The sequence below is a fragment of the Epinephelus lanceolatus genome, chromosome 7 (assembly GCF_041903045.1).
Source record: "Epinephelus lanceolatus isolate andai-2023 chromosome 7, ASM4190304v1, whole genome shotgun sequence".
NCBI lineage: Eukaryota > Metazoa > Chordata > Actinopteri > Perciformes > Serranidae > Epinephelus > Epinephelus lanceolatus.
Window position 1 is genome coordinate 31,895,350 of NC_135740.1, and position 12,311 is coordinate 31,907,660.

At 41.0% G+C, this 12,311-nt stretch overlaps 1 protein-coding gene across 8 annotated transcripts in view; it reads right to left on the reverse strand.

Moving 5' to 3' along the window:
• The window catches only part of diaph2 (diaphanous-related formin 2), a 516,939-nt gene that overhangs the window by 240,792 nt on the left and 263,836 nt on the right, over positions 1–12,311 (reverse strand). For all 8 annotated transcript variants that reach the window (XM_078169451.1, XM_078169450.1, XM_078169448.1 and 5 more), the window contains one exon: positions 1,892–1,993. In XM_078169451.1, coding sequence (XP_078025577.1) covers positions 1,892–1,993 — 102 coding nt within the window. The remainder of the gene's footprint in view (positions 1–1,891; positions 1,994–12,311) is intronic.

Below are 12,311 nucleotides of genomic sequence, written 5' to 3' on the forward strand. Positions count from 1 at the left end.
TGTTTGTCGAAACAGCCAAAATGTTGTCTGGACCTGCCTCAAGTTGCTCATCGAGCTGTAAACTATGAGCAGCGCACAGAAGAGGAAGTCTTAGCCCACTAGCTACACCAGAGCCCCCAAAATATTTGCCGTTGCCCCCAGAGACTTATTGTTGTCAAACCGATAGCGGATGAGTTCTGAGATTGAGGGCTTAGCAACAAGTCATATGCTCACCTGCAGCTCATTGTAACAGCTGCAAGTATGCTTTTAGATAGATAGAGAGACAGATAGGCACACACTTTATGAGGCAGTGGTATGTATTATCGTTATATGAAAATACATGAAGTGGCGCTGGCATCACAATCATTCATTTTGTCTCGCAACCCATCCCAGTCACTGAACCTTCAATACCAACACACATCAAAATTGAAAAGGGAGCTTAGAGGGTTGTGCAGCAGGCAGTGAATATGATCCATGATGCTTCATTATGTGTCAAGGCGACCCGGGGGAGCTGTGTATCTGTGTAGGACCACATGCCTTCCACCCATTGCCATTCTGGAGGTGAGATTTTCTACACTTATTTTTGCTTCCTGCCAAACTCAAAGCCCATCTGCTGGGGCAGTAATCAAAGATGGCAGTGACACCTATCAACATTTGTCACACACCCCGTACACGAGTGCCATGACATGCACACGCAGACACATACAAACTCACACACAGACGCTTCTGTGCATCATCCTTATGTTCATGCCACATGCCCCTTTCTGACATCAGATCCCAATATTTTGCCTGATGAACTCATTCATCTGGTCTCTCTTCATGGAAACGCAAGAACATGAAGTCATTGCAAGATATTAGCAGCGCGCAGGAAGGGAATTGGTTGGAAGGCACATATAATTAGTCATGTTTCTGTGATGTACATGAATCCCTCATCTCATTTTAACATCCTAGTTTCCCTCCGGTTGTTATCCAGTGTACAGGAAGGTATCTATCTAAAATATATACTCATTCCAGTCTGCAGAATGCCACTGCATACCTCTGCACTCATCCTTTAAAAAATATATAAGAAAAACATAGGTAAACAAAAAGGATGAAGTAAGAGTTGCAAGGAGGGTGACCTGTAATCTTAGCACTTGACATGCATATTGCATAAGGTGTTGTCATTTACATTGTATCTCTGAGGCAAGGGATATCAAGGCTGCAGTGAAATCCCACAGAGTTGGGGAAACAATATGAAATGTTCGACCTACCAATCAAAACAATGCTGCAAGGAGTCACTCATTTTTTTGTGTTATAAATTCACACACATTTCATGGATTTGGGATCAAGGAGGTTCACATGGAAGAGAGAAGGTGCAGGAGCTGAGCTGTTTCGGAAATTCTAAGGTGGAAAAAGTTTCTGTAGATCATTTGCATCGAACCCCAACCGAGAAACCTTTCAACCCACCACAAAGAAATAAATGAGTGCTTGGAGGGTGAGGTAAAAACTGCACACCATTATCAACTGAACATTTAGTCCATTTAATCTCCTGGGGATTCAGAACACCTACACAAAGCTTTAGTGGTCTGTTCTAATAGAAATTTGCTTTACACATGAGTACAGACAGGGAGCATGGACACAATCTATATGCACTTGTGGTGACTGCTAAACTACTGCCAAGAAAACATTTCCCAAAAGGGCCCAGTAAAGCACTATCACTGTCGAGGGCATTCTACTGTTTGTTTCCCACCAACAGCTTTCTTGAGCTGTTCAGGGAGGTATGAAAATGCCTGGGGTGTCATGGAAAATAACACTGACATTTCTGTCATAAAAGGTCATGGTTAAAAAGAATGTAGTACTTCATGAACTAATGGTGTTAAACCTGTGGTCAGTGGCTGTAAAATAAAAGAAAAACAGAACTATATATACTTACAAAGATTCTGAGCTGTTTTGGCGTCCAGGATGCGAAGCTCTTTCGCCTTTTTCTTGAACTGTTGCATTCTGTCATCCGTCTCATCTTTCACATCTTTTCTCACTGCAGGAAAGAAAAAAAATTAAAATTACTATGTTAACTTCTTGGAAATTATATGCGATGTAACAAGACCATACAGCCAGCTATTTAATCAAAATGTTACACTGACTGGTTTCAGCTGTGTAGAAAAGCAAGAATTAAATGACGTTCAAAGAAATTTCAACATTTCCCACGGTAAAGTGAAATAAATAATTTACATACATTAGAATGCAAATACATTTATGCATATTAAAGTGTAAGCTGACAGGCAAGGATGGGTAAGGCTGCAACAGATGGTATAAACCAATTAAAAACCATAGTTTCCATACCAGAAAACTTCAGCATGTCGGTTCCATAACACTCTTTTCTTAGTAAAAGGCAAAACAAGCCAGCTACTCTTTGAGCTACTTCCTATGAAATACTTGGTCGGCTATTTAAAGGAGCAGTGTGAAGGATCAAGTGGCATCTAGCGGAGAGGAGTGCAGATTGCAACCAGCTGATACTTCTCCCATGTGCCAAGTATGAACTCCCTGTCAGGATTCCATGAGTGTTCATTGTGCAGGAAGCTGAGTCATCTGCAGAGGACTCTTCCTCTCCAAAACAAATACATCTGGTGATTTAAACTGGTAAAAACACTGAATAAAACAGTTCTGTGTTAAAGGAAATGGCCACTTTAGAATGAAAATACAGACAGTACTTACTGACCGTCATGCCGACAAGAAGTCCAGTGTTGTTTTTTAATCCACAAAACTCGTTCGGGGTATGGGAGGATAACAGCTAGCCAGAATAACAGCTACTCTTGAAGTGCATGGAACCCACATTTTGAAAACGTAATAAAACTCTGCTAATGCATTTCAAAAAACATCAGAAAGGCTCGTCCGGTGTAATCCAATGCAAAATTGACTTGAAAAGATGTAATTTCTCCGATAACCCGAACGAGTTTTGTGCATTAAAAAACTACACTGGACTTCTTGTCGGCATGACGGTCAGTAAGTACTGTCTGTATTTTCATTCCAAAGTGGCCATTTCCTTTAAAATATGTGTGTTTTTCTGATGCTGCTCATCGTGTAGGGGCTGCTAGTTACGAAGGCTAACGCAAAAACACTAATGGCCCTTTCTAGAGCCAGTGTTTGTTTTGTCTCTTCTGGACTTATGTAGAAACATAGCAGTGCAAATGGTGGACTTTGTGCACGAGAAGCTGCTCCCTATGTGGATATAATTCACTCATTATATGGTAAGAAAACACTATTCTTATTTTCAGGAGATCTTACACTAAAGAAAACATACTTCTTATCTTCCATTTTTGCCAATAAATCTCCCAAAATCCTACACTCTGGACCTTTAACTTCTTAGTGCATCCTACATTCAGATGATACACTGAGTGTAATGTATATGTAAAAATCACAGGCGCCTCATCCCATGTCTTGAACAAGGTGCAATATCAAATAGATAAACCACGATTGCTGTCATATTCCACATTGCTAGAATAAGCTAAACAGCAACAGTAAAATGCATTATGTTTTTGTGTCCAGCCTTGAGGCCAGCCTACATGTGGTATAACACTGATTTGTTGAGCGGCAGATGTTATTGATGACAGCCCCCATCAACATTACAACGGAACTATATAATGTGCCATATCATCAGCTGTGCATCACAGTCCTGCGGATGACATCCCCCTCTTCATTTGCTTGCGTGCGCCAACATTTCTGTCAGTGTGACAGTGGGTAGATGGTTGATAAGTGCAGCTCCTTCCTTTAGGCCCTGTCTGTCAACTCGCTCGAGCCAAGGAGATAATTGTGTTACCCCCCACAATGCCAGAAAATGGCATTAAGTCTCTGTTACACAACTGAGCACAAAAGACAAATTGGTCCACTAGTGAAGGAACCTGTGTTTTCAAAATGGAGACATTACTGAGGCCACACACTGGGCAAACACCACATGTCAGTATGTATTACTCTTCACTTACACGTCAATAGCATCAAGCTCTAAAAACATAGGTGCCCATGTAGAGGACAAGAGGTCAACATTTGTAACTGGAATGACAGCAGTGAGGAGCGCTGAATGAGATGAGAGGAAGCAGCGAAATGAGAGAGAAGATTCCTTAGACCCTCCCCTCTCCTCCTGATGGATTATGGGAGAGGCAGCACACTTTGTTGCTAATCATCACAACCGCTCTGTTCAAGCCCAAGGTGGGAGTCTCCCAGGAAATCTAGAACAAACAATCTGCTCCCCTAGCGCTGGCTTGCATATTTGAAGAAACAATCAAAGAGGCAGCATCTCCTGGGCAGCCAGAAGAAGCAATGCTGAAGGCACCTGCCTAGCTCCAGTGCTTTCTGTCAACACATGACATCAGGGATGCTGTTGTTTACTGTATTAAGTAGGACTAAAAGGGGTGCAAGCATGTACCAATGTTACACACAGTATTGTGGTTTGATTTTCTGTCGTCTTCTGAGTATGTTCCTCAGAGGCTGACAAGACTCTGCACTCTAACTTTAAGTCTGCTCGGACAGCAGCACACGATGTGCAGTATCACCTTCATACTCAGCGGAGCTCAGAGATGCACATCAGCCAACAGCTTGACCTTTCTTTGTGTTAACAGGAGCAACGAGGTGAGAGGGGGGACTATAGAATAAAAATAAATGCATTTAAGGTAGGAGTTGTGAGAATTTTTTTAACTGGACACAACCCTTTGATTAGTGCCTTTCTAAAGTTCACATTATGAGAAAAAAATTCCACGGATAGATTTGTTTCGCTGCTTTTTTCACTGCTGTGTTTTGCTTCAATCTTTGTCAGTATCAGGACTTTATTACCACTTGTGAGCAATAACAACTCCTCAAATACATTGATTCTTGGATCAGTATGCCCAAGGATGTGATGAATAAATGGCACGAACATGTAAGATAGTCACTTGTTAATATTTTGCAGCAAAACTATTCATACATACAGCAATGTGAATTGGAGACAGCTACCTGGATCCTATTGACCCTGGGCAGCTGAGTTTTTGTATAGCCTAGGTTACTATAAGTAAACACTCACACAATAAATATGCCTTGGGCTTTTAATATAAGAGGTAAGAACGAAGCGTGTGATTTGGTATGCACAGCCTAGGTCAAGGTTGAAAGGAAAAATGAAATTAGCCCTCTTGGTTCAGGCTATGGACCTTTGTGTTGTTGTATTAAAATCTTCAAGTACATGAACCCACAAAAAAAATATATATAGTCGCTTTTAGGCTGCATAATATTCACATTATGTATGAAAGCACTAATGACAAAAATAACAGTTTCAAAAAACATGCTGTATGGACGTGCATCTTTTTTGTGACTATATCTGTGGAGAAACGCAATGCATGTGTTTTGACCCGACAAAAGTTAATTTTCAATTACAGCTGCATTAAGTGAAGGTGGGTGAAATTAGAAAATTAGAAAGACTGACATCAGAACAAGACTTCAGTTGCTGACTGTTGTTATGTCAATGTGTTTGTCTGCTTTCACATTAAAAAAATATAAACCCAATTCCCAGGATTAGGCTTTTTAAAGCCTTTGATTTCAGAAGGCTGGCAGAAATACATATTTTCATGTTTCAGTGTCTGCAATTTTCTTTCAGAACTCCCCCAAACCCACCAAATAAGACAGACACAAAATAAATATTAATCACTTCATAAATAAATCCAATGACAACAACATTACAGCCATAATATCCTGACTCACATTCACTGAGTCAGTAACCAGTGAGGCCAGAGGAATCATGCTGGATTTCTTATGTAGCAAGAGCCTTGGACAAAGAAAGTGGAGAGCCAGCAAAAATAAAACATGAGGAAACAATAATCTCCCTTAGAGAATGGCCCACAGACGGAGGGCGAATTAAACTGAGAGGGGGAATTTGGCTGCTTTTGGTACTAAATTGTTCTCTTAAACCTCCATTCTCTTTCCCCTGCTGCCACTTGAATCTCTCACCTAGGTATCTTACACTCTCAGCAGGGTGCTCTCAGCCCATTCGTCAGTGCCTCAGCTGCCTTCGCCCTTACCCCCAGGGCTCCATGCTATCTCAAATTAAACAGAAAAACAGTGCCTTTAATAATATGAAACAGGCACATTCCTTTTCTGATGCCATCCTATACAGCTCAGAGCTCTCCCGCTGGGCAATGAGTAGTGGCGTCAGTTGGCTGATTTCTGCTACAGTATTTGCTGGCTGACTCAATTATGCCACATGTCACATGTTTCCTCTGAGCACTGAATGTGGACTGATGGGCCCTGGAGGGCTTGCACACATTCAAGCTGCCACAGTAGTCGGAGTCCCAGGTGTGTATAGAGGATGACTATAGGTGGCATATTTCAGCCAGATGGTTGGCCACAACAATAAAGCAAGTTTTATAAATGTGTCCAAAACACTGAAGTTGTAACTAAAAACCACACCCTCCACTTGGCATCCTAATTAGGTCGAGTTAAAGGTGCGGAATGTAATTCTGAAAAAACAGTTCATAGTCTAGTCTCATTCCCAGGCTGTCAAATACTGACTTTGGGTTTGTGGTTTGGTCCGACTACCAACCCAAGGTCGTTGGTATTTCACAACCTGGGAACAGGACTCAACTATCAATTATCTTTCTCCAGAATTTCATACTGAACCTTTAAATGTTGACAAAAGTTTGTGTTTTTCTTTTGATTAAAATGCAACTTTGGGAATGTACATCAATCTAATTGTTTTTTCTGCCAATACAGCTTAACCTGTCTGACAGTGTAGGGCCATAACAGCTGATCAAAGTCCTTGCCAACATTTAAACGTGTTTTATAACTTGCCCAGTGGCTAACATGTAATACTCTGACAACAAAGCCATCCCTCTTGCACAGATTTATATTTGTTAATGGAATCTCCCAAACAATCACTCAGTGAAGAGCCATTTGTGATGGGCACAATGTCGGAAGATTTCTTGGCAGCCTGCTGGTTTCCTTAAAGCCATTGTGTACCATGGTGATATAAAGCAATATCACATAGAGATATATTATCTGTGTGAGGCTGTCAGATCAACATAGTAATAATTAAATCTTTGTTTCAAGATAATACAGCAGCATAATCATTTATTAATTGATATAGGATGGAATAAGGTGGAGGGTAGGGACAGGAATGTCTTTTTCTCTGGACGAACACAGTCTATAAAAGACTGGAGAAAATCCGCTTAAAGATGAGCAACACTTTCTGAGATTTACACCAACTGTACCACGTACAGCTCAACTTCTGGCATAGCTGATTCTCGGGCCAGATGGTCCTCTAAGGGAAATAACAGGGTCAAATGTTCTTGACTTGATATCAGCCATGCAAGCTTGAGAAGAAAATGAACCAATGAATAATAAATAGTCGGTATTTCACATTGATTTGTTGTAATGTATTAACTTACAAGGGTGAAGAGCCTTGAGAAGAATATCAAGGAGGAAGTGTTTCAAAATCACGTTTAACAAAACACATGAAAGATTCACTGGAGCCAACATAACCACATGAAGACAAGTCTCTGGTGAGTGAAACTGTTACACATTCCATTAACTGAGGGGGAGTTAAGGCCTGCTCCGTGCCAAAAGGAGTCACCAGATTGATAGAGGTTCCATTGAAAAAATACATGAATGTTTGAGCAAAAACAGATTTGGCTTATTAAAGATGACTTGGCATTCATGTTAAGCCTTCTCTGTGGGCCTTGGACTGAGGTATACCCTTGGGAAGCTCTGTGATAACAAGAGTTCTCCAACACTTGGACATCCATTCTGTTTGTTGGCCCAGAATCGCTATCCTGGTTGCCTTCCATGCGATATCTCCCTCAAGACGTCCATAAAACCCAGGGCATTACAAAGCTAAACACTACCACATGTTCACTTCCGGACACAGACCATCCGGCTGAGCCCCGCCACCAGACACCATAAAATGAGCGGGCCTTGAAAAGAAATAAAAGAAACTGCAGATGACAGGTCTTCAACAAACATATTTAAAGGCAAAGGAACACAGAGTGGAACAGACAATGTGGAGTCTGGTCCTCTACGAGGCAATTTATTCCCTCAAATGTGCAATCTGCCTGCAAACATGTGCCCTGTCCTCCATCTCAGGGACTCACACTGAGGATTGAGCTGCTGGAGAGCTGCCAGCCTGTCTAAAGGAGATGGATTCAGAGGAAAAGTCATTGGCCTCAGCCACGTCTGATCCACAAAAATACCAATTCCACAGAAGTGTTAAATATATATACACACGCGCCAGTTGACCAGTGAATATACTCTGAATCCTTTGAAGTTCAGTATCTCTACCATTTCACACATAAACCCATAACAAAACAAAAACAAAACAGATGTGATGGGGGGAACCATGAGTGAATAAATGAAACGTATTAAGGTATTAGGGGGCAAAACATAGACAACAAACGCGTCCCTGAATGTCTACCAGCAAGATAAAGTGCCTGCCCCAGTTAAAGCTGGAATAATGAGTGAGACCTTCAAAAATAGAGAGCACACTCAAGATCTGAACGTACCAATTGACCAGTGAAATCTAGCTGTGACCAATTTCCCCCACTGACGAAGGCTAAACAGAGGTCTCTTTCTCAACCCCGAAGCCAATTTGCTGTGTGGATACACACCTCTCTATCCACCCCTCCCGCTATCTTGGATCTTAAAAGCATGCTCCCACTCGCAGAAAGACAATCCCTCTCCCTTTAACGCCAAAATTATTTCTTTTACTTTCAGCTTGGAAAACCTGCATTGATTGTGTAAACTAAAACAGGACAGGAAAAAAAGCATGTATAATTCAGTATGAATAAGACATAATGTGGGCTTTGACAACAAGATAAGTGCCTGATAATAACTCTTGGTATTTGAGTGGATAAACATATTCTAGGTGTTTGTTATGGAAAGTAAATGATTGCCTATGAACTTAATAAGTATCTCTCCAAGTCATTTATGTATTTAACTGTAATATTATTTAAATATTGAAAATATTATTTATGTCATTATTTGATATGTTTTGTTTACATATATTATTTAAATGATTTATTTTCCTGAATTTCGATTTTGGTTTGTATCAGGGCTGCAGAGATACTGGTTGTGTATTGTGTTGCGCAGGGACGCTTTTGGGTGTTGCGCATTATGTTTACATGAGGTGCAGAGCAGGTACAGAGATGCTGCGGTTGTAATCTCCTCCAAGAAGGAGTTGAGAGCAGAGAAAGTTAAGAGTTTAAGGTAACATTTCATCATCGGACAAAAGAAGAAGCAGTAATTTTATTGCCGTTTTTTGAAGTTTTTATTTTTATATTTTGCTGAAGTGGACTCATTCCCTCTCGGTTGTGTGCAGCCAGCGAGGTATGTTTCATTTTGGGATTTACTGTGTCTTCATTGTGCATTTTTACTGTCATGTTTCTACAGCGTGTAAGTAATATTAATATGTTGTCATTCTGTAAATTGTCATATATTTGAACAGTTTGACGGTGGATTTGATGACGGTGATGAAGGTTGGAGAAATGAGAATAAATCCATCAGTATCTGAAACCTAATGGTGTCGTCTAATTCCTGGAGGGAGTGATAGTGTACGCTTTCCCCCCTTTGCCAGGTTTTAACCTTGACACAGCAAGTTTTTTTGTTTGTTTTTTTTCAAAAATACTCCTCAGCTCAAGGTGAACCATTACAGTGGAACTGCAGTTTGGGGGTGTGGGGGTGTGGAGCTCTCAACCATGCAATCATCATCATGCCTAATGATAACAGGGAGTGGGGGAAGTGGCTGATAATGATAATGATGATGGAAACTGTGGATGGTGTGTTAAGTGTGCGTGCACACTCATGTGTGACAAAACACACTTCCCAAAAAAATATGTATGAACCCATTCAATCGTGCATGACTATGGGAGTTTTTAAGCTAACTAGTTTTCTGGAGTTTTCTGTCCTCCTGTCTGACACCATCTGGTTCTGGTTATCCGAGATCTCTAAATAAAAGGTGTGTGTATAGGGAGCAGGAGAAGTCCCACAGAGTGACACTCTGACCTGTGGCCAGTAATGTTTTCAGTATGCAGGGAGAGGCTCAGCCCACGGTGGAAGGTACACAGCTGGGCTTGGAGCAGGGCCCAGTGAGAAAAACGCCTCCTCTTCTAATTGAGACAACACAGATCTCCCTTAGTGACCCCCTTCCCTGTTTCTATTCCAAGAGGAGAGGAGAGGAGAGGAGAGGAGAGGAGAGGAGAGGGCCTCCTGCAAACGATTAATGTTTCCTATTGAAAAGGTCAGCTTTTATCAAAAGCAGAGAATCAGAGCAGTAATGTCGGGATATCATGATTATACATGACTTTCTTAACGTTTTAGCTCATGGCTGTGATTAGGAATTTCTTCTTTGGCCGTTTTAGGATTAAAAATAAATCCTGAGAAAAGTTGTGGTGAGATTTACTTAATGTCAAATTCAAACTGGAAGTATCCACAGACTTTAGCAAAGCTGATAGATTATCTTATACAGTGCAGATTTATATTTATGAAGGGAGGAGCCATTAAGCCACAGTATCTGCTAGGTTAGAAATTAGCATTTAACACTTAACAAATTTGTCCAAAACAGCCTGAACTTAAAAGGGAAAACACACCAATGCTGAGCAAATTAAAAAAATCCCTCAGATCAATAACTCCAAGCATTGTCGATGACCTGGGGCTTGATACAGCCTTTTAACAAGTATATATTTAATCTGCCTACATCTACACATGACTGTTGTTCTCTGTCTCTCAGAGGCAGGGAGTGTGGGAAGGCTCTGACTCTGCCTCTTAAATTGGTCATGGAGACATGCTCCTGGGGGCAGCGAATGGATTGAGCCTGACAGCCAATCAGTTCTAGGAAACCATTCTCTGGTGGTGCCAAGGCAACTCGTTGTGACCCAATGCGCTTGGGCGCTGGTGGGAAGGCACTAGCTGATGGTCCATGTGGCTGCCCCTGGCGTCTGCTAAGTCCGCGCCATGCCGCCCAACCTTAAGCATTCAGAAGACAAACGCTGAAGCCGGGCTCATGTCACTATGAGGGGATGAAAAACAGAGATTTGAGGCTGTTCCTTGGACAGCTGGTGGGATTACTGATGCCCCCACGGTCTCCATTACTTCTCCCAGCATCATGCTACGTAGGACCGAGCCCAGACTGGGACTACGGAGTGTGCTCAAAGAAGCTGAAACAGGTGGGGATCTTAAGGTGTGCACCTGTACTGCTGGCCTACCTTAAAGTAGATATTAGGATATATATTTGCAGCCAGTCTTACCGAGAGTTAAATGGGAATATCTATATCAGGTTCACCCCTGTGCATTAAGAGAGCTCGGTCCAGGACATGTTTAGCCTAGTTTCTGGCTGTAAGCCTGGAAGCAACAGGAGGCAGTAGGAAGGCTCCATCAAAAAGGCCTTTGCACAACTTTAAATTGTCAAATTCTTGTGTTGCACTTACTGTATTAGATATACACATATAGAGAGATATATGTTTTAAGAAGCTGTGTACCTAGCCTTTCAAACCACAATTAAGCCTTTTTGTCTCTTCTGTGTCTTTAACTGAGACTGGCTGTCCACTTCTTAGAGACTTTGTGCTAAGAGGTCACAGACAAATCTCTCCACTGAGGAGAGTACATTGATACGATACAACCTCTTGTAAGAAAGCAAAAGGGGAAAAATACGATGACCATGAATGATTGTGTTATATTCAACTTCAAGTGTTTTTCCTTGAACACATGGTTAAAATAGGACAAAACATGTTCTGGATGTCATTTATACAGTCTGCTTTAGAAAGACTGCTCAGGGTTTTGTGCAGTGACTGTCCTACTTTGGAGCGTATTCAACAGGGTTACAATTTGAACATTTGTCAGCTGAAAGAATATATCTCTATCTTTTCTAAAGCACAGTTATTCCTTTACCCCCTCTCAGTTTTTTACAGGCAGTCCAGTTCCTTTCTTTTCTTTTGATTGCTTTTTCATTATTGCAGGATGAAAACAGGATGCTAAAAAAGCAAAGAGAATTTTGTATAGATTTATCTTTTGTCTCACAATATTTGGTATCTTTATTGCCTGTTGCCTTTCATTTTTAATGTCACTGGGCTTGTTAAGGCCTTAATATTATAACTACATTTTTTAAAAAAATCTCTGATCAAAACCTTATTCCTGTAAAGCCCGACTGTATGACTAAACTAGTATTACTGCTCTGTAGTTGTATGCCTTTGCTGACCAGTCAAGTTGCAGTTACAGTTTACATACATGCAGGGATGGGCAGTATTTCTGTTACTTGTATTTAAAATATGTATTTCAATTACATTTGAGTATTCTGTAATTTGTATTTGATAAGGCTGATAAAAAGCAAATGTAATTTGTAACAAAATAATAGG